Source organism: Sturnira hondurensis, unplaced genomic scaffold (genome assembly GCF_014824575.4).
Source record: "Sturnira hondurensis isolate 20B ecotype Veracruz unplaced genomic scaffold, ASM1482457v3 Scaffold0009812, whole genome shotgun sequence".
In the NCBI taxonomy this organism is placed as follows: Eukaryota; Metazoa; Chordata; class Mammalia; order Chiroptera; family Phyllostomidae; genus Sturnira; species Sturnira hondurensis.
In genome coordinates, this window is record NW_028082443.1 from 303,056 (window position 1) to 325,751 (window position 22,696).

The 22,696-nt window shown below is 57.2% G+C and overlaps 1 protein-coding gene across 2 annotated transcripts; it reads right to left on the bottom strand.

The window, feature by feature from the left end:
• Nucleotides 1-127: 127 nt before the first annotated feature.
• BID (BH3 interacting domain death agonist) lies at nucleotides 128-21,060 on the bottom strand. Of its 2 annotated transcripts, none has more exons than XM_037058074.1 (7): nucleotides 20,819-21,060; nucleotides 9,565-9,626; nucleotides 7,386-7,599; nucleotides 4,675-4,814; nucleotides 3,432-3,644; nucleotides 1,250-1,296; nucleotides 128-1,217 (listed from the first exon to the last, which is right to left on the bottom strand). In XM_037058074.1, exons 2-6 carry the CDS (start codon nucleotides 9,574-9,576, stop codon nucleotides 1,285-1,287), a joined length of 591 nt encoding a protein of 196 aa, XP_036913969.1. In that variant the 5' UTR covers nucleotides 9,577-9,626; nucleotides 20,819-21,060; the 3' UTR covers nucleotides 128-1,217; nucleotides 1,250-1,284. The 2 variants fall into 2 exon arrangements, with proteins under 2 accessions (XP_036913969.1, XP_036913968.1); XM_037058073.1 differs by lacking the exon at nucleotides 20,819-21,060 and adding an exon at nucleotides 20,569-20,801.
• Nucleotides 21,061-22,696: the final 1,636 nt, after the last annotated feature.

A 22,696-nucleotide genomic window follows, 5' to 3' on the forward strand; every position in this document is an offset into this window, starting at 1 on the left:
TATTCGCCTCTAATATTTGTGACATGTAGCAGGTACCAGATTGCGCCCTAGCCCCGTGGTATGTTTAAGGCTGAATGATACCATCTTGTTTTCTGATGAATTGAAACACACAAGGCACAGAGAAGCGTTTGGTAACAGGAAACGTTTATTGGTACTTCATCACTCTTGTTCACAAGCTTCTCCAGAGTGTCATGTTCACAGCAACAAGAGTGTTAGTATGGAGCAGGGGTCACATGCATGACACAGACCAGCATCCATGGTCACACGTGTAAACGGGACTCTAGGGAACACTTGCTGGGAGTCATGGGCAGCATGGCACCACTGCTAAATAGACACACGCCCACACTCCCTAAGAGGTTTGATTTTGTATCACTAGAAAAGGCACCTCAACTGTTGAATTTTTAAATGTTTTTTCATTTTTTATGCCTTGAAGAACCTGCTCTCTCCTGATACAGCCTCTAAAGCTTGGAGGAACTGAGGGCTATGGATAGAAAATGAAAACACAAGATTACAAGCAGACAGTTCACATGGAATATATGCAATAGTTTCTGGTGCTCCAGCACTTTGAAAACTTTATCAAACCCTTGGGCTTCTTGCAGACACACACGTGCCTGCAGTTACTTGATTTTGGAAACTGAATGACATGGGCCCTTAAGTTCCCTCCACACCTTTTGTTCGCCTGCGGTTTTCCTCGACTCTGATAAAAGGAAATCAAGTTGAAAACATTCAACACGTTCTGAATTTAGACTTCCTTGTGTTATGTGGTTTTTAAACAGGAAGACTAGTCCTTCCGAAGCATCACTATGCACCCTGTTCTGTGAGGACTTTTATTGCCGGGTCTTGGTGTCCCACAAGCGACACCACTGTAAGACTGTGCCCCAAGGCTGCACTTTAATAAAGTATTTTGTGTTGGACAACAAACATTAAGTGTGTTTTTTATCTTGTGTCTTATAATCTTCTTTTAACTTTAATTTTCCAGTAGGGACCCACACCGTTCAAAAAAGATAAAGGCACAGCATGTAGATTTATAAGATGAGATCAAACTCGTTCGAATATGTGCATGTTGCCATTTTCATTCGAGTACACCAGTGGGGAGACTTCTAAGTGGGGCACCAGCTTCAAGCATCACCTTTCAAATAGCGAGGAACAAACAGCCGTTACCCTGAGTCCATCTGCTCTAGGAGCTTTGTGTACATGGTTGGGCTCTGTCTCCACGGAGACGGAGATGGAGACCATCCACCTCTGGTCAGATGCAGGTACCGACCAGACCGTCTGCAGCCGCCGTCAGTCCATCTCCTAGAGCAAGAAAGAAGCAGAATTAGCTGCTCTAATTTTTTTTTCCACCAAGATATTTGGTCATAATTCTGACTTGACTTTAAATTTTTAAGAATCGACTTGAGAAAGCGAAACATGGATTTGTCGCTCCATTTACTGATGCATCACTGGTTGACTCTTATCTGTGCCCGGGGTCCGACCCACAACCCTGGCACATCCGGGTGATGCTCCAACCACCGACCTGGCCAGGGACAACTTTTATTTTAAATTCTTTCTTCTAACTTCCTTTTTGCTTGTTCTCCCTCGTTCCTAACTTGCTCTGAACAACCTTTTTCAGAGTTCCTTTTTCTTTCCTTTTCCAGGGACACCTTCTCCGCAGTGGCCCAGGAGATACTTTAGGCCCAGTTCTGGTGCCAGTGTCGAGGCAGGCAGGGCCGTGCACAGTTGAATGAACGTGGCCGTGCCACTTACCAGCAGCCCTTGTGAACGGCTGGGGGTTCTGTGTCCCTCACCTGACCACACACACTGCATTCATTAGAACATACACTCAACTTCTGGGATAGATAATCCACACAGGACGTAAACAAGATAGTTTTTCTCTACTTCTGCCAGCAGCTGGCACCGTGGGCTCGGGAGCCAGGAGCCTGTGTCTCTGCTCCGTGTCACTAAGGTGTTGTTCTCATTCTCAGCTGTACCCACATCCTCACACACATCCCAGCCCACGGGCAACTTCCTTCTCTCCAGGGACCCAGGTTGGAGATGCCCTCTGGCCTGCAGCCCAGGTTAGTCACAGGTCACACCCAGCTCACAAGGGAGCCTGGGGCCGTAGACGAACAGGATGGCCGCACGCCCCACTGACGGGCCCTGCCACTGCCGGAGATGGGGGAGCAGACATGGGGGCCCCTGGCAGCCTCTGCTGCAACCGAAGCCTGGAGTTTCTGATGTGCTTCAAGGACTAGATAGAATCTACACCCCTTCACGCACCCCTAACAACACCTGGAGCACACTGTTTCTTTAGCACATTTAAAATCCAGTGAGGTTTTCACTGCTGTCCTCTCCTGTGAGTTCCCAGTACTCGCTCCACACCTCTGATACAGTAGACATCACTGCTCTATGGAGGATCACTTCCTCAGGTCTAAACTAGCCGTTCTAACTTACAAACCAGAACTCAGCCCTTAAGAAGCTGGGGTTTATACAAAAACGCATTCCCCCGAGGAGCCAAGATGGGGCTACTCCCACCTACAGGGTCCTTTCCGGTGCCAAGAGGCACCTCAGCCCATGGAGTTGAGCCTCTGTGGAGGCCCTTTGGGCTTTGGGGAGTGGCCATGACATTGCACTGCCATGCCCATCAGACGCTGGCTGGCGATTGGTGCCGGGGAGCCTTCCCAGGTGTCCCTGCTTCCATGGCAGACAGGAGCCTTTCAGGTTTACCGGTCAATATTAAGAGGGCTGGATGTCTGAGTCACGCTCCTGACCCATGAGATCTGAGTCGCCAAGACTGTCAACTGTACAGAAGTGAGAGACCCACTGCACCTGCACTCGGCTGGGTAAGACGCGAGCAGCAGACTTGAAGGGCTGTCTGCCTTCCTGGGCAGCGCTTGTGGGGAACTGTGACTTTCTGGTTATGGCCTAGCGGACATGTTTCTGGGGCAGGTTTTAGAGTTTCCCCCTCTTCTGGCTTCTCTCTCCTTCCTCCTCCTCGGTAACCTTTCTTTTTGATAAACATGTTTCCAAAGAATTTAATCATACTTATTTGGGGGACAAGGTGAAGTTGGGAGCAGACCAGAAGTTCAGCTTGGGCCCCTAGGTCACATTCTTGGATGCTCCCTGTGTCCATCCCAGTCACCATCTGATGGACTGTAAGAAGCGAGCCGTCCCGGCTGACAGCAGCACGTCTCACAGAAAAGGCGATGAAGCTCAAAAGGACACCAGGGTTCCCCGGTCCTCCCACCACACCGCTGTCTTGCTCATGAACGCAGGGCCGAGCCCGTCTGCCTGAGCAGGCGGCCTGACTGGCCTTCCCTGCAGCTTGCAGGTCAGACGCGGGGCAAAGGGGGGAGGAGGCAGTGCGCCCGGCCCGTGTCCTGGCCTCAGGGGAGGTGGGTGCAGGAAGCAGGTGGGGGCCAGGAGCATCAGGGAAATGCCAAGGAGCTTACATTTCTGACTAAGTTTCTCACATAGGTGAGCAGGTTCTGGTCAATAAAATTCACTGTTGTGTGGAAGACCTCGCGCAGCAAGGATGGAGTGTGACTGGCCACCCTCCTGGCCAGCAGCATGGTCACCAGCAGCATTGTCTTCTCCTCTTCCATGTCTCTAGGGCAGGCCTGCAAGACCTGGTCCACCGCGCTGGCCAGGCATGCCCTCCGGCCCTGCAGAGGCAAGAACAGAGGGCTCCCATGGGGCCTGAACCAGGACTGGGCCACTCCATCCTCCCCCCCAGGGAGATCCAGGGTCCCAGGGAGGTAGTTCCAGAGCAGCCTTGGTGGCAGGGAGAGGGCATGAGCAACAACTCAGTGATGAGAGGCGGCCGGGAGGGCAGATGAGACCACTCCCTGGAGCGCAACCTGGACCAGACACATGGTCCCCGAGTATCGTGTGCCTGCATCCGGCACCAAGGACCCCTGCCTCTCAGGCACGGCCACCGACAATGAGTGAGCTCGCCATGATGCCAGTGGCAGGAATGGACCCTCAGGCTCCTGACTCCCTTGGGAGATTAAGTAGATGTGTGGGAGGGGGCCCAAGGCAGGACAGCGCAGGGGACCAGACCACTAAAGAGAAACAAGCATCGCTGGAGGCCAGAGGCTCGGCCTGGCTGGGCCCTGGAGGATCAACGTGTCCCTATTTGGTAGTGAGGGGCACTGGCATTTTCAGCTGGGAGTCCAAAGAACAGAACCTCTCTCCCCTGGAACTTCTGTTGGCATGTATCTGACCTTGGGGTGTTCCCCCCTCCCCTGAGCTCTGCAGAAAGGACACGGTGCCAGACCTGTGTTCGAGCCCCCACAGCGTGAGGGAGCGGGTGGATGACACCCCGGAGCTGAGAGCAACGGCTGAAACGCCGCTCTTTTCGTCCCATCAGGGAAGGAACTAAACGTTCTCTGTCGCTGTCCCCTGTGGCAGGAGAACGTTATTTCTGGACGAGTTGTATCCATTTTGCTCATCTTTTTGCACACTTTCATTCCCAAACTCTTGACTGTGGCTTAGGGCTCAGGTTTCTTAGATGTCAAGTGATGTAATTCTTTGGGAAGACCTTCACGTTCTGTTTCTTCTGCTCCCATTTCCTCTGTGGACGGTCATGGATTGGGCCCCTCGCTGGACACTGGTTTGTCTGACGGGGCACGGAAGACCCCTCCCACTCCTCGGGGACCCCAGAACAGGCACTGGGGGCGGTTTCTCACTTACTTCATCTGACAGGCTCCTGTCCCTCAACTGCATGACCAGGTGGTCCACCAGACTCGAGGGGACCCTGCGGTCCATCATGTCCCCGATCTGGGCGAGCTGCCGGGCGATGTTCCTGATGACATCCTCTTGAGTCTCGGAACCTGAGCGTTCGGGCAGGGGCGGCAGAGACCAGGCAGCCTCAGACGACGGCCTGTTCCACCCCCTCACCCCGCACCACCCCCTGGAAAAGGAAAGACGCTGCTTTGGAACAGAGCCAGCTCCCACCTGCAGAGCACCCCACAATGGGGTGGGGCGTGGGAGGTCTGGGGAAAGGGCCTGAGCAAGCAGGCCTCTCCCCAGACACAGAAACCACGCCTGCCCACGAAAAGGGTCTGTGGTGGTGCCTCAGGCAGGAGCCCGCCAGCAGCCTGAGCCCCACCACCTGACAGGTGCCGCCGGGGCTTTGTCAGGGCAGGGGACGCAGTCAGGCCTAGTGAGAGACCTCCTGCCGGCCACCCCCAACCCCGTGCCCTGCTCACTCAGCAAACCTCCTCCTCACTGGGACCTGGGGGCTCTCTTGCAGGCCCCCCCAACAGGACGGTTCGACACCCCTGTCCAAGGCGCACCCTCCTCTCCCACGCCGCTGCCCTGACACTGGGGGCTGCACCCCATGTTGTGCCGTCCGCACCCTCCCTCTGGCCCTGTTGCCAGAGCCCCAGCTTCAGGAGGGCCCCGTTTTTTAAATGTTTTGTTTCCTGCCAACCACGCAGCAGGAAGACGAAAATGCGCAGGCAGCCTCAGAATGGAGGACTGGTGGGCACACCCGGCTCCCAGGGAGGGCTCAGCGCAAGGCAGCTCCCGTTACTGCTCTGACCAAAGCTCACTTTTCCTGTGCTTGACACTCCCCTCTGGCTTCTTACACACCAGGATGGAAACCTCACCCTTCCCATCCTCAGCCAGTGGGCAGATGCCATCTCATGGCACAGACCGGCTGCCCTCCGGGCTGGCTCTCTCCAGCCTCGCCCCTGGACAATCAGAGGCTTCCGCACCCCACGCTCCCCTGCTCTCCACGGCGCGGCGCAGAAGGTGTTTTGTGCCCTGGGTGCTCCATCTGTCTCCCCATGGTGTTGACCTTGACACATGCAGTGTCCACCCAACACCATCTTCCTCCTCGGTTTCCACGAGCTCGCCTCTGCTGACATGACAAGTCACCCCCAAACCTTCAGTCGCCTTGAACTCCAACCACTCCCTTCAAACATTCTAGCCAAACTCAATGATTCACAGGACCCTCCCCAGGGCGGGCCTTCCCTGCTTCCCACCCCCAGAGCAGAACTGCAGAACTGCCCTGGGCTTCACAGCCAGCTCAGCGGAGCCAGAGAGCCCTTCCTGGTCCCTGCAGGGGCAGCATCCTCACCGCCCGCTCTTGACGCTCCCTCCGTGCTGCTGGAGGGAGTTGAGGCCCCTGGGTGAGTGGGTTCACCCACAGAGCTGGCAGTGGCCAGCGCCTCTGTTTCGCCTTCTGCTTCCCTAGTCGACACGCTCACTCCTGCTGGAGGGCAAGGTGACGTGCGCTGCCCCATGGCCACTTCAGTCAGCACCACCACGTCACACCAGGCTTTGCCTCTGGGGGTGAGGGGCAGTGTATAAGGCAAGGCAAAGGCGTCCCTGCCCCCGCCCGTCCTAGCCCTTCCCCAAAGGGGCCAGATGCTCTCAACCAGTGCAGTGCCAGCCTGATGACATGCTCGCTGGATTCTAAGGTGGGGACCCTTCGCCAAAACCCCAGACCTGAGACAGAGCTAGGGATCTGAGGGCTAAACGGGCTGCTGGACCTCCTCATGGCCACCAGAGGGCAGTGCAAACCCCTCGGCCAGCAGGTGTCTGTCTGTGGGGCAAGATTCCAGGCCTGTTCAGGTTTCTAAGGCAGTGCATCTCACACAGGGTGCCCACCGTGACCGCCCCACCTGGCACACGCTGGCCCAGGCCGCAGGAGCAGGGCCACAGACCCGATGTTTGGAAACCACTGCTCCCTAACTGGGAAACAGGAGGTGCTTGCCCTGATGACAGAGTGCCTGGGGCACCCCTCCCTCCATGAGAGTAGCAGGGACAGCAGAGGGGAGTCAACCCTGAGGCTAGATGAGGATGAGGGTGTGGGGAGTCAGGAAGGTGGGGGACAATGGGCCCGGGGGCAGAGTGGCCATGAAAGGGCCCAGGACCTGTCTGATTTGAGCTTGTCATTCTCTGTTCTTTGGGCCTCGGTTTGCTCATTTGGAAATGAGAGTCAGACCCTTCAATGCCCCCTAATGTGTGGAGAGGTGAGCATGCAAGGTGCGTCAGAGACACAAAGGGTCCTTGCAAACAAACTAGTGCATCCCGGCTGGTGTGGCTCAGTGGATTGAGCGAGTCGGCCTGTGAACCAGAGTCACGGGTCTGATTCCCAGTCAGGGCACACACCTGGATTGCAGGCCAGGTCCCGAGTAGGGGGCGCGTGAGAGGCAACCACACACTGATGTTTCTCTCTCTCTCTTTCTCCCTCCCTTCCCCTCTAAAAATAAATATAATCTTAACAAAAAAAAGAAAGAAACCACTGCAGACTCAGTGAGGCCTCCCCTGCAGGGACCTGGGACTCCCCCACCCCCATGGCACGTGTGGTGGGGACCGTGCCCAGAGTCCCTTTGAGCCCTAGGCACCCTGACTGTTGCTGGTGACCTGAGGCAAGAGTGACGGGCGCCCACCTCTGTTCTGGCCCTCCAGGACAAAGCGGCTGCACCGGCTGCCGTCTGTCTGCAGCTCCTCCTCGCAGTGCTCCTGGGGGTCCTCGGGTGCGGGCAGGGTATGGCCCAGCCTCTTCAGCTCCTCCTGGAAGTTGTCGCTGGGGCCATGCTGGAGGAAGCTGAACACCAGCAGGTCTGTGAGGTGCTCACCCCCAAGGCTGGAACCATTGCGGACCTGAGAGGAAAGGGGGCAGGGAGCCTCAGACACCAGCCCGAGGCCTGAGTCACCTGTGGGCATGGAGGTCCTGCAAGACTCTGGGGGCAGTGGCCATGCCTGTGGGCCTGTGTGCGGATGCTGAAGACGAAGCTCCAGGGACACACCAGCTGGCCATCCACCATGTGACCGACGGCCTGGCAACGTGAAGCTAGATGTGCGGGGGAGGGAGCTGCAAGGGCGGTTTCGGGACATCCCGGCTTTTGCCGAGTCCCAGGAGTCTCTCCCCAACCCGCAACCACCCCCACTGGCCACGAGTGACCTTGTAGGGGCAGCTGCTGCTCCTCCACCATCTCCTGTGGGGGCGCTGGGCGGTCTTGTGCAAACAGTAGGGTTTCAGCAAATACTGGGCAGTGGTGGCCGGATACCTTGGCCCTCGGGCAGGCTGGCTTTACTCTGGGGGGACAGGGCTCCTGCTGCGACTGGGAGTGGCCGTAACCTTGGCCCATCCACTTGCCATCGCACAGCCTCTGCTGTGGGTGGGGTGGGGACTGTGCTTGGGACAATGTTGTTGACACCGGTGGCCGGGTGTGCTCAAAACAGTCAAAGACCAAGGAGTCTGGGAGGCCCAGACACCTGCAAAGCAGGCATGCTGGGCGGCATGAGGCCAGCAGGAGATGGAGGTGCAGATGAAATTTATTTCTACCCTAGAGTCTGTAATATTTTTAAATAGAAAAATAAGAAAACTCTCAGAAGACAGTTTTTAGGGGGAAAGTTGTTTTAAATAAGTAGAAGGCACACGGTTAGGGACCGGCGCCCACCTGGGATGGGGGGGAGTGTTGAAGGGGGACAGAGCTTTGGTTGGAGACCATGAAGCTCTTCCGTGAGCAAACCTAATGCCCTTACACTGGACATGTAAATGGTGAAAATGGTAAATTTTATGCCATGTATATTCTACCACAATTCAAAAATTTTTACAATTTTCAAAAACTAAAAAAAAAAAAAAAAAAAAAAAAATCAAAGACAAAGGTGAGAGAAACCAGTCACAGGAAGAAAACGCCAACGGTGGGGGAGAAGGCTGAGGCCCACCCCGAGCGAGACTCTGACTCGGCACAGCACGGGCAGCAGGTCTCGCCTCCTCTCCTTGATGGGACAAAGGGCTCTGAGAATAACCTGGGAGGAAGCACACCCACCTCCCTGCACCTGGGGGTGGGGGGTGGGGTGTGTGTGTGTGTGTGTGTGTGTGTGCGCGCGCACGCACGCGCTGTCAGGAGAGCCAGCAGAGTGGGCAGAGCATCCACAGCTACCGAGCCTCGGGCACAGGCACACAGCACCAGGGGACAGAGCTGCCCCTGGGAAGGACAGCCACGGGCGGGGTGAAAGGGCCCAAGCACAAGAGGGTGTCCCCTCGCAGCCTGTCATGGCTCCCGCCCTCCTGCTGCCAGGTGGCTCCCGAGCTTCTGAAAAGATGTCTGATGGCACCTGCTGCAAACCTCCCGGGTGCTGGGACCTGCTCTCAGCTCCAGAGTGCGGGCAGATCCCGCCCGTCTGTCAGGGGCAGCCGCTGGAGCAGCAGAGGGACACGGCCCTCGGGCACACGTGGAGGAGCTGGTGGCCTTGAAGACCTCATAGAACTCAGCAAAGGAATGAAGAGATTTTGATGGAACAGGTTACAATGTTCTCTTCCAAGCTCGTTCAAAAGCAGGTGCAGACAAGGCCCGTGCAGGTGCCTCCCTGTGAAGCAGGGTCTGGCCCATTTGACCTCTGCATGACCCCTATAGCTTTCAAATGACCTCACACCAGAAAGCCTCCTACAGACAGGCAGGAGGTGGAGAAGGCTGAGAGCAGAGAGGGGGAGACGGGGAGAGAGTGTCGAGCCACAGGGTCCTTCTCTCCTGTTTGCTGCACCACAGCCAGCAGGGCAGGCTGGGTCCCACTGACCATGCCCACCCCATGCCCCACCCCACCCCCCTGGAAGCACCTGACCTGACAATTCATGGCGGCTGGTAGCACAACTGGAGTCCAGTCACAGGCGTCCCAGCAGCAGCCTGGAAGGGACACACAGACACACAGGTGGGACACACCTTCTGGGAGGGACTGAGGACGCTGTCCTGGGCCCTGGCTCTGAGCACCGCAGCCCCAGAGTGGGTCCCCTCACCACTCCACCGCTGGCCCTGGTGGCCACTCCCCTTGCCTAGAACCTGGGCAGTGGCCCCGGAGGGTGGACCCTCACGGTGCGGAGATTGGCCCAGGCGCTGGGCGGCACACCAGGGTCGCCCGCCAGCCTCGGCCCGGCTCTCCTCCTGGCTCACAATGCCCTGGCTTCATAGTCCACACGAGGAGGGCATCTGGTTAGGGACACTTGCTAAGTAAATGTACATTAGTGAGTTCCCTACAAAAATAAACTCAGCTAATAAAGCAAACCTGGCGGTTCACAGGAAATCCGTTTTATTATTATTACCACTAGCCGGGCCACTAACCACAACTCACCCTTCTCACAACAAAGTGCCAGCCCCTCCCCTCCCTCAGGAAGGTTCTCAGAGCCGTGGGGGTCCCCTCGCCAGGCCACACGCAGGGGAGGAGGCAGCGGGAGTGCGGAGCTGATGCTGACTTTGAGGATGAGGAGGTACGGTCCCACGCATCAGCCTATGACGTTGCTCAAGCCACCACCCAGTTCTCGGAGAGCAACTATCCTTCTCCTACAAAGCAGCTACCTTTACCACCCCAATTCCTAAGACTGGAAAAAAAAGACGAGGTGTTTTGTTTTGCTTTTATTAAAAACTTTATTGATTAATTTGAGAGAAAGAGAAACACTGATTTCTTGTTCTACCCACTGATGCACTCGTTGGTTGATTCCTGTCTGTGCCTTGACCGAGAATCGAACACACAACTTGGCACATGGGGACCACGCTCTAACCAGCTGAGCCACCGGTGGGGGCCGAGACGAGGGATTTTGGAAAACAACACAAATTACTTCACTGGTCCTAAGTCTCCCTCAGCAAAAACAAACACAAAACATATTTTATACTGTTTTCTCCTCAAACGTTAATAAGAAAAAGCCTTAAGCATCTGAGTGGACAATGTTATTGCTCAATCTTGTGTGGTGATTTTCAGAGTCTGCATCAGCCTGTATGTTCTTGAGTGTCCTCTGCCTCTGACAGTGTTGCTGATGTGGAAAAGAGGTCTATTTAATTGGCTTAAACAAATAAGTGCTTGTATTAAAAATTTCAGACCTGGCTGGTGTGGCTCAGTGGACTGAGCACTGGCCTGCAAACCAAAGGGTCACTGGTTCAATTCCCAGTCAGGGCACAGGCCTGGGCTGTGGGCCAGTCTCCAGTAGGGGGCGGGCGAGAGACAACCACACAGTGATCTCTCTCCCTCTCTTCCTCCCTCCCTTTCCCAACCTAAAGATAAATTAAAAATTTAAAAAATTACAACTAAACTACAGAACCACCACCATGGGGAACCAGAAGACTAATTGAACAGAAAAAGTCACACAGAAACTGGTAGGAGGGGCAGAGATATGAAAAGGGTCTGGTCCCACACCCACAAGTGGCGGCTGGAAACGGGGATGGGGGGATACATCCTGGCTGCACAGGTCCCCCTGAGGAGTGAGAGGTTCCAGCCCCACACCAGCCCCCCCCCCCAGGGTTCTGGGGCTAGGAAGAGTCCTGACCAGCTGGACATGAAAAACCAGCAAGGACTCCATCCAAGTGGGTTGAAAGGCTGCCAAAGACTCAGGCATCCTATTAAAGGGTCCACATGGCCTCGCTCACTCACACACACTCACCCTGAGTTCCAGCAAAGGGCCAGCACCTCGCGCCAGGGCTCACAGGGGGGAACCGAAGTGTCCTGCTTCGGGGTGGGGGCTGGAGGGGCGGCTTTCTCCAGACTAAAGGGGCTACAGGTACCACTGTTCCTTTGTTGAGACCTCCCAACCACAGACCGCGGGGGCCCAGATATGAGTCCCCATCACCCTGGCGCACACACCACACCCGGTGATTCTGAGTCCCAGCCCCACCCCCCCCAGAGCCCAAACACGGCTATGAAGCCGGTCCACGTAACTGGCTGCCCGGTGCTGCACTGCGGTCTTTCAAAGAACCTGCCAAGGCTCACATCCCAAGTAAGTGGTGAATGTACCTCTTGCTAAGTAGCCCCAAACCAGTCAGGTGTTTCTCAGGCAACAAACAAGGAAGATTCAGTTTTTGAACAAATCACTTCTCGAGTGGTTTTCCAGAAGGAATTCAGTTTGAGGGCCAAGGGCCCACGGTACCTAATTGCTGGCAAGTTTGTGAACCCACCCGCACCACCATCTCCTGAAAGGAGATGGAGAACAACTTAGCAACCACTTCTGCAAGGTGAATATTCCCGGGAAGCTTCAATCGCCCCAAGATGGGCCCCTGGTGTGCGAATTATTTTGAGCAGAAAGTCAGGACACCCTGCAGGCTAAGGAGCCGGTTTCACCTCTTCCTTAAGGAATTTTAAATCAGGGGCCTTGCCCATAACCAGTCATCACCAGAGAGAAGCTGGTGATGGACAGGGCAGGGCAGGACCTGTCAGAGGGCAGGACTAACTTGTCCTAGACATCTATCTGTTCCTGTGGTCCTGCGATGACCTTTCTCCCCCCAAAGCCCCTGCGCCTGGCCTTGCCGTAGCTCAGAATGCTCTTCCGTCTCCAGTCTCTCCTGTGCACAGTCTGCTTCCCATACGTGTGCACGTAATTAAATTTGGCTGCTTTCTCTTTTTAATGGGTCTCACGCACAGTTACTCATTAGAGCGGCTGAAAGAACCTTAATGGCACGGGGAAGTCTTCCTCCCCTACGACCAGGCCCGAGCCTCCTCCTTTCCTCAGTCCTGGGGAGCCCACAGCTTCCCTCACCCACGGGGATCCTCCTCTGGCTTCCAGCCTGGGCCTGTCTGACTGGCCAGAGGAACCGAGGGAGCCTGAGGTCAGGACCCTGCGCCCTCTGCCTCCTTCCTACCAAGCCCCCGCCCTGACTTTCCCACAGGCCCCAGGGGAACTCAGAAGTTCACACACTGTCTCTGATGACTCGGCTCCTCTTCCCCGCCCCTCCCCCTCCAAGCACAGGAACTGGGCAAGACCAGTGGTTTGCAACCCTGGCCACACACTGAATCCGCAGGAGGCTTTAAAGACCGATTCGGCCCTGGCCAGGTAGTTCAGCTGCTCAGACCATCATCCCATTATACCAAGGTTGTGGGTTCGATCCCTGGTCTGGGCACATACAGGAATCCATGGGATGGAAATGAGTCCATACGCAAACACTGATATTTGGTTAACTGACCTCTGACGAAGTGGCCAATGTAGGGGTGAAGTCTTTTCATCAAATGCTGCTGGGACAACCCCTCCACAAGCCAAAGGAGGGGTTCTGGCCCTGGTGGCTCAGTTGGGTGGCGCACTGTCCTGCACCCCAAAAGGTCACGGGTTCAACTGCTTGGCTGGGGCGCGTATGGGAGGCAATTGACTGACGCATCCGTCTCACGTTGATGTTGATCCCCGCCCCTCCCACCCAGTCAATAAACGTATCCTTGGGTGAGAACTTAATCAACCAAAAACAGATCATGGACCCATATGGAAGGTGTAAAACTACAAAAGTCTCAGAACGCCAAACTTCATGACCTTGGCACTACGAGAACGAGCGACACAAGAGAAATGTGTACATTAGACTCTCAACAGTGATAAACCTGTGTTCCAGAAGATTTCATCAAGAAAGTGAACAGACACCCCCAGAACAGGAGAGAACATTTGCCAGTCACCTATTTCACAGAGGACTCATCCAAAATAGGCGAAGAATTCTTATATCTCAACAGTAAAAAGGCAGACTAATGAAAGATTAGACAAAAGCCCTGGCTGGTGTGGCTCAGTGGATTGAGCACAGGCCTATGACCAAAGGGTCGCTGGTTTGATCCCCAGTCAGGGCACAGGCCTGGGCTGTTGACCAGGTCCCCAGTAGGAGGTGCGTGAGAGGCAACCACACACTGATGTGTCTCTCCCTCTCTTTCTCCCTCCCTTCCTCTCTAAAAATAAATAGAAAAAAATTAGACACAAAGCTTGAATAGTTCAAAGAAGATATTCAAATGGCCAACGAGCACTCAAAATGCTCAACATCGTCAGTCATCATAAAGTGCTAACCAAAACCACGAGACGCCCACTGGGACGGCTAGAACACAACAGAAAATATCAAGTGGCCACGGGGGCGTGGAGGAGCCGGAACCCTCCTGCACTGCTGGGGGGAATGCTAAACACTGCCGCTGCCACTGCTGCTGCGGCTGCAGCGGCTGCCCCTTCGGAAAACCGGCAGGTCCTCAGGACAACAAACAGAGCCCCAGCGCTGTTCCAGGAAGGCCATCTGTCCAGAACGCTGGGAGTCTTCCCCATGGGCCAAGACGGCAGCAGGGGAGGTTCTTACCCTAAGTGTACGAAAAGCCCTCCCCACCCTGACCCTTGGTTACCAGCCTGGAGGCAGGGCAGGGGAAGACAGGCAAAATAAGGCAAAATAGGGCAAAACAGGGCAAACCAGTGCAGGGCGGGGCGGGGGGGTTTGCTGGGCTGAAGAGGCCTATAATCGGACCCGAGCAGGGAAGGACCGGCTGGCACGTGGGCCAACTCGAAGCCCATGAGAGTTTGGGAAGTTTGGTCATCTTGAGAAGCACCTGTCACACCCCAACCTAACGCCACCCCAGGGGAACAGAGCAGCGCTCTCGCCCACCACCTGCCTCTGCCCACCTGGAGAGGCACTCTCCAGCCTGGACGCACGCCACCTGGCGCCGCGTGGGCTCCACACACAGCCAAAACGGTCTGCAGCCGGGAGCCAGCCAAGCCACCTGGATGGGGGCTGAGACCACTAGCAGCCGCCTGCAGGCTCTGAAGGGCTGTCCTTTAAAACGGAGCAAGCACTCTGAGCACTGGCTTTTGTCTTGGCCTTGCTGAGGACATGAGGACTTTTTCCACGGCAGAGAGAGATGCCCTGTGAGACAGGAGTCCCCCTTCTCCCAGGTCATGCCGCACCTGAACAAACCTCGTTCCTGTTCCGCCAGCACCTGCCTCCAGGTTCGGCTTTTGTGGTGACAGGCAGCCGGACCCCCGTTTTTGTCGTTGTTTTTTGTTACAATGTGACCCTGCAATTCCACTCCCAGGTATACATCTAAAAGAAATGAAAACTATGTCCACAGAAAAATTTGTACCTGAATGTAATTGTTCAGAGCAAAATTATAAAAAGCAGTTAAAAAGTAGAGTTCGCCCAAATGTTCAACTAATGAATCAATGAACAAAATGTGGAATGTCCCCACAAGAAGACATGCTTGGCATGAAAAGGGATGAAGTGCTGACATGCTGCAACACAGATAAAAACCACACAGAAAGTGGCAAATCCTGTCACAAAAGGCCACAGCGGTTCCATTTCCACCAACTTCCCCACAGGCAAATCCAGCCCCTGAAGGCGGGTCCTGGCTGCCGGGGGCCCAGGGGGCCTCGCGGAGGCGGGGGCCTGGAGGACCTGATGACATGCGTGGAGTTTCTCTGGGGGGTGTTGAATATTCATCAACATCCCCGGTATTAGAGTGTGCTAACAACTGCACAACCTGGACACGTTAAGAAGCCACTTTACATGGGTGGATGCTGCGATATGGGAAACACTCAGTTAAGAAAAAGGGCAGGGAAGGTGGCTTGAAGGGCCAGGGGCTCTTTCTCCCAGAGATGTTAGAGAGGAAAGGAGAGGAGGAGGGACATTGGTTCTGTTGTTCCACCAACTTACGTACTGATTGGTTGGCTCCCAGCAGTGCCCTGACGGGGGAGGGGGTCCGCCACGCCACCCGGCGCATCGGGACCACGGTCTAACCTGCTGGGCCCCCGGCCAGGAGGCTCTTCACCAGGTAACTCAGGCCGTCCCCTCACCCAGCCCCGCTGCTCCGACAGGTGCCTGGAGGCCCCTCACCCTGGGGGCTAAAGGCCTCACCACCTTGAGTCCTGCTCCCCTCCCCCGTTCAGGCCCATGGCTTCTCTGAGCACTGCGCACTGTGGGTGAGGCCAGATGGGCCAGCCGGGGGTGGACAGGTGTCCCAGGCACGATTCCCAAAAGTCCAGGTTGGCGTCTGACAGTCTCCCTGCCCCCCCCCTTCAGCCCCCCCTTCAACTGCCCTCCCTCACCATTGTCGGGAGAAACAGGACACGACTGAGGCCCGAGCCTTGGCCGTCCGGAGCTGCAGGAGGGCACCACACAGGGACAGAGGGCCTCCCGCGCGTCCTCATCCGTGAAGACCAGGTCAGGCGGAGAGACGGGCAGTGCACGTGCTGGATGGCACTGCCCTGAAGAGACACCATGGCCAGCGGAGCCCTGGGCTCGGCTACTGCCCACAGTCCAAGGAGAAACCTCGGCTCTGAGACTCGGTGGATGCCCGGGGCCAGGGGGTCCCACGGCCAAGCTGCTCCTGCCGCCTGCCTGGGACGCCGGGTGTGATGAAGGAAGGGAGACACCCTGCAGCCTGGACAGATGCAGCGAGCTGTGCTGTCGCCCAGCCCTGGGAACCCGCCGGCCTCACAGCCCACAGCGACCTCTACAGGCTGGGCGAGGAGCCCCCCCGGCCCTGCAGGCAGGTTCCCACAGAGGTGGGTTGGGGCAGTCTGCCTGCGCTGGCCCTGCTGCCGTCCCTCCACCCTCCCCACCCCCTGCCGCCAGACACAGAGGCCGCCAGGCCCAGCACCGAGGGCAGTCCCAAAGCTCTGAGTCCTCAGTGGAACCCACAGACGGCCTCCTACTTCCTGTTTCCAAGGAAACCCTGTCTGATACCCCACCAGACAGGGGTCCGCCCCCCAGCCCCACCCTGGTTAAATGCTGCAGATGTTGAGAGCTGGGCTGTTGGGTGGGACGCCAAGGCCCAGCCGCCTCCTCCAAACTGAGTGCAGAGCCACCGGGTTTATCCTCCGGGGACCGGGCTCCTCAGCCCAGGCCCCTCTTGTGCGCTGACTCTCGGGGGGACACAAGGCCTCCGTCCCTCTGCCATTCCTCCCTGGCACCAAGTCCCTGCCCTGCCTCGTACTCCTGCTGCCCCAGCCCCCAACTGGACTCCCAGCCCGCGCTGACAGCAGCTGGCTCTGCCTAGAGCAACAGACCTAAACCCCAGTGCAAAGCAGCACGTTTCTAAAGGCCTGGCACTCCCAGCTCGTAAGGGGATGACCCTCTGAAAGTGGACAGGTGGACGGGTCGAAGCTGGCTCCGCACCTGCCACGTGACCTCACTTTCTTCATCCGGAGTAGCGGCCCACCCCCCAAGGTGGGCACACTAGGTAACAGGGACAGTGCCCAACACAAAAAGGCACCCAAAGGTCTCTCCCTGGGGGGGGCACAGTAGATCCAGACAGAAGCCCTCAGGACATGGCCAGTCCTAGAGCAGGGGACCCAGGGCTGCAGATCCCTGAACACCTGTCCAAACACGGCATGTATGTGAGAACCCCCCATGGATGCTTCCCACCTGCAGAGTTTCACAGAAGAGCGTGAGAATGAAAGTGATACATCACCATGCAAATCACACCCAGTGGGAACAGAGCCACCCCCACCCCCGCCCAGAGGACAGGACGGGAAGTTCTGCAGGTGGGACCCCTGCAGGAGTGCACACACGTGCGCACATGCACACACACACACACACACACACGAGCATGAAAGCCAAGTGGACCTGCCCCCCTCAGCACAACCACCAGCAGGTTCCCGTCTGGCCAGGCAGAGGCGCAGGCCCCAGGCTTTGCAGAAAGCGCCACGGCGACCCTGGCACCAAGGACCCAGAGGACCGACCTCACTGCCTGTGTGGTGGCCCCACTTCTGCACAGCCCTCCCCAGGCACCCCTGTGCTGCCCCCAGGGCAGGCAGCCGGTGGCTGCTCCGTGAGCCTCAGGCGAGGGGCCCCCTTCCCCCTGAGTGTGGGCCTCCTTTCTCCTCCAGGACTCCTCCTCCCCGGGCACCACTGCCAGCACCTGGAACCAGCAGGACTGCTGGCGGGCAGGGCGCTGAAACCCCCGCCCTGTGTTCTCAGGGGGCAGCTCTGGGCCCTTGGACACAGACACCCACAGTGCCAGCTCGATTCACAAGGTGGCAGATCCTCAGGCAGAGTTTGCCTTTCCTCTGAAACTTCCCCATTTTGAGCCTCGCAGGCAGGAAGAGGAGGGTGAAGGATGAGTCAGAGGCCGTGGGGCTGGGGGACCTGTGTGCAGGGTTCTTGGGCGGCACCCTGTGGAGAGGGCCCAGGAGGAAGCTTCCCCCTCTCCCAGAACAACTGCCTTGTCACCTGGGCCACCTTCAGGGCAGGGAAGTCACGGGAGGACCATCGTCCTCCTCTTGGCTCCTCACCCTCCAGGTGGAACAGGTGAGGGGTGGGAAGGTGGAGGGGCCCCACTCAGGCACAAGCCAGGAGAGGCAGCGCGTCCAGGCAGAGAGTCCAGGAGTTAAAGCTGGAGCTCAGAGTCTGAGCCCCTCAGCCTCGACCCTGGGCGGGTCACGTCGCCGCTCCGTGCCTTAGGTCTCCTCATCGGATAAGCAGGGAAAACCCAACTGAGACGTCCACATGAGCTAATTCGCGCACACAAAGTCCGTCTGATGCACGTGGCTCCTGGTGAGCTTGTGTGTCAGGGTCCAGCACCAACACCCACGCTGGCTGACCTTTCCAGACCTGTCAGTGGCTCTGAGCAAGGGTAGGCGGGCTCTGGGGCTGGCCAGCCAGGTGTGGAGGAGCCCTGTGCGTGGGAGGCCCAAGGGGGCAGGCAAATGGTCACCAGGGTGGCAGCCCCAGGAAGCACCTCCTCAGGGCCGGCCCCGCAGAGCCAGCATCCAGGATGCCACCGCAGGACACACAGTCCTTCCCAGCCTTGACTCGGGTGGCTCGTCCCAGTGCCCCAGGCCTCCACCTTGCAGAGACAGGAAGAGAAGGCCAGCCCCTCCCCTCCTGTGAGGGGTAGACTCCTGGCAGAGGTTAACGAGCGGAACCTCCACTTTCTCCAAGAGGCTCCCGGGTGGGCCGTGGTGCCCTGCCACCTGGAGGCGCCCGTTTCTGCCCAGACCAGCCTGCCCAGCCTCATGCTGAGGGCACTTCCCCCTGTGGGGCGGGCTGCACGGGTCAGAGTCCACGTTGACAGCCTCACCTCCTGAGACAAAACAAGCAGTGGCGGCAGCAGACTGGGTGGTGAGGAGGCAGGACTGAGGGGCAGACTGGCTGTCACAGAACAGCCCCGGATGTCAAGGGCAGCGCAGGGAACGCAGCCAGTTGTGCTGGGGTGCCTGTGCACAGTGCCCGGAGGGAACTGGGAACATCGGGGACATGCTCTGCAAAGTGTGTGACTGTCTGACCCACAGGTGGCACACACAAAGCCCGAGGGCCAAATCGGCCCTGCACCTTGTTTCTACCCGGCAGCAGCACCAAGCTCCTTGCCTCTAGTTAAGGAATAGTTATATCTATACAGTCCTAACATTACATTCGGCCCCTTGAAGGCAACCACCAGGCTGATGTGGCCCCCAGTGACAATGAGTTTGACATCCCTGGTCTAACCACTGGACCGTGCACCCGAAACTAGCACAGGGTACTCTGGATGTCAACTGTAAGTGGAGGAAAACAACAAAAACAACAACAACAGCCCCTAGCAACACCCTGCACGTTCCCGCAGCTCTTCATGCCAAAACCCACCTCCCATCAAGGTCTAGCAGTCTCCATCCAGGGCCCGTGCGACCCCATCCATGCCCGGCACAGCAAGGCCCCCAGCACTCTAGGGATTCTTGCTCTTACCTCTCCCCACACGCCACTCCCCCACCCTGAGTGACAAAAACTCGCACACTCTGGGCACAGGTGCCCTTTTCCCAGTATCTCACACTGGAGATTTGTGCATCCTGCCTGTAACACCAGACCCCCCCTCCCCCCAGCTCTGACTCTCTTCCAGAACACTCCCTCTCAGGGACTCCAGGGCCCAGGAAGGTCCCCTCAAGCCCGAACCTGCCCTAGACCCAGGCGGGTGGAGATGGCATGTGGAATACCGCATCCTGCTGAGCCCCTTCTAGAAAGGGGCCTGTTGAGATGGCACCAAGGGAAGCTTGGGCTAGCAGATAAGCCTTGGCAGGAAGGGCCAGGGCGCCTGGTGGTGGAAAGGAGGCAGTTCCTGAAAAGGTGGGGGTGCTCTACAGCAGGGCCCCCAACCTATGCCTCGCCACTCTCAGGCCCCCCAGACGGACTATCAGGTCCCAGAAGGTGGGGGAGTAAAGCCACCCCTACCCCGCGGACTTCTGGGTCCTGAGGATCATCTAAGCCCCCCCAGGGGCTCCTAGGGTCACTAACATCGAACAAACGTTTCTGCCCCCTGCCAGCTCCGTGCACAGTCCCTATGGCGCGCTAAGACGCGCCAGGGCAGGTGCCACGTCGGCGCCGGGGGAAAGTGCCACAGGCCAGAGTCCAAAATCTGAGCCTCGATTTGGGTTCCGGATCCGTCCCTTCCGGCGTGGTTTCCCGTCTTGGACGTGAGACAGAAGGCCTCCGGTTTAAGCCACGCATCGGCGGGACATCCGAGCCCTCCCCACCCCTACTCCGTGCCCCAGCATCCGGCGGGAAGAGGCCACACGCGAGGTTCCGTGGGGCGTAGAGGACAAAGCCTCTCAGTCCCCGGCAAGGCCTGGGCCTCTCGGCCAAGGGCGCCAAACTCGGAGCGCGCGGGCTCGGCTCTCCTGCCTCCGCCCGGTGCGCTCCAGCGGCTCCGAGCGGAAGCCTCCCAGGCCAAGTCCGGGCCGCGGGAACCGCGGAGACCGTGAGGGGCGGAGGGCGCCCCGATGCCGGTGTGCGCCCGGGACTCCTTGCCCTCCGTTCCCACCCCCGGGCGCGCGCGGCCGTGGCCACCTCTGGCGGACTGGGCTGGCGGCGGCCCCTCGCCCGCGAGCAGGGGCTCCGAGCTTGGAGCTCCCAGACGGTCCCTAGCAGGGCGCGGGGCCGGGCCAGCCCGGCGGCTACTCACCCCCAGCAGCAGCCGGAGGCGCGGAGGCAAAGGCGCGTGGGCGGGCTGCGCGGGAAGCGGAGGAGCAAGCGCAGCTCACCGACTTCCTGGATCGCCCGCCCCGCCCCCCGGCCGCCCGGGTCCCGGCCCGACCCGGCTCCTGCGCCGCACCTGAGCCTGGGCACCGCCCGCCGGGGTGGGGGCCCTGGCTCCGCCTGGCGCGGACGCCGGCACGCAGCGGGACCGGGTCTTGATTAAGGGAGCTAGCTACCTGGGGAGGGTGGCAGCTTATCCCGGCGACGAGGAGTGAGTCCAGGGTTTCTCGCGTGGAACTGCGGGCTCTGAGGGAGCTCCGGGGATGCCCGATGCGCCCGGAGCGAGAAGTGCAGGGCCGGGAAAACCCCTCTCCGGGCCTCGTGCGCAGCGGTCGCCTGTCCAAGCCAACAACAGACACTTGTGGCACCAGCGAAAGGGAAACAGAAACAGGAAAGCGCATTTCTGGGAGGATGAGGAAGCTGCGCATCCCTGAACACAGGCCTAGAAACTGAGCTTCCGAAAGAGAAGAGACTGGAGGATGTATCACTGAAACTCTTCCCACGGTTACGTTAAAATAAAAACCACAGGAGTTTTCTAATTTCTACTTTTTTGTATTTTAATTTTCATTTTTAAGAACATTATCTTTAGTTACAGTTGACAAAAAATAGATGAGCTCCAGCTGTACAACCCTGTAATTAGACATTCATGTAACTTATTACGTGACCCCCAAATAAATCTGGTACACATCTGATACCGCATGTAGTTCTCACAATATTATTGACTATATTCCCTGTGCCTGTTCTGTAATTGCCAATTAGTACTTCTCAATCCCTTCGCCTTTCTCCCCCACCCCCTGGCCCCCCTCTCCCCTCAGGCAGCCCTCAAAATGTTCCCATTCCTATTCTGGTTTTGTTTTTAAGATTCCACATACGAGTCAAATCACACGTCATTTGTCTCGGACCCTTCACTCAGCGCAACACCCTTTAGGGCCACCCGTGTCGTTGCAGATGGGAGATTTCACTCTTTTTTATGGCCGAGTCACACTCCATCATGTGTAAGCACCACAGCTTCATGCACTCATTAATGGACATTTATGTTGTTTCCATATATTGGCTATTGTAAGTAATGCTGCAGTGAACATAGGGGTATTTATGTCTTTTCGACTTAGCGTTTTGGATTTCTTCAGGTAAACACGAGAGGTGGAATTCTGGGTCCTTTGTTGTCTCTCGTTACAGTCTTTGTTTTAAAGTCAATTATGTCTGGTGTAAGAGTTGCTACCCAGCTTTTTTTTTTCCTTTCCATTTTCATGAAATACATTTTTCCATCTCTTTGTTTTCAGTCCTTGCGGCTCTATCTGAAGTGAGTCTCCTAGCAGCATAGGTAAGGGGGATGGGGTGGGGGGTAAAGGCGCTCCAACCACTCTCTAGCCAACTGCCTGCCCCTCGGGACTTGAGAGAAATCCCTCCCTCCAGGCCTCATCTGAATCTCCAACTTTTCACAGTGACCTGGATAGGGAAGTTGTTTTCCTTTTGTGGAAGGAAGGGTGTGTGATAACAACGTTCCCCGAGCAGACAGAAAAGAGAAGCTTGAGAGCGGACTGATGGACCCAGCCTCCAGACGCCTACATCCTGCGGGAGAAAGCCCCTCAGGGGCAGAGCGACACGTCCCCTCCTCGCCCGCTCCTGCAGCAGAGTGCACCTGCCTCTTCTTCCCCGACCTCTGAGCTCCAGGGGACGGCCCCCCCTTGGGCTCGGCTGCCCCTAGTCACCGGGGACTTGACTTGATGGTTGACTTTGCCACGCAGGGTCCTTCTCCTGGCTAAGCATCAAGTTGTAACCCACTGTTGACCATTTCCCTCCCCCGCTCCCCTTGGTAAAATACAATGAACTTAATAAATCAATTAAAAAGAAAAGCTTGATTGTAGAGAGAAAGGTCGAACCCCAACCTTCTTTGAAAAGAGAAACCCGCAACCAGGGCCTCGGGGAGCCGGTATTTGTAGACAGAAGTCCTAGCCCCAGGCCCCTGATTGGCCTGTTCTCATGCAAATGAGGAATCCAAATCTCTGTAGTTTGATTGGTCCAAGGGGCTTTGTCCTGATTGGCCAGAATGGAGC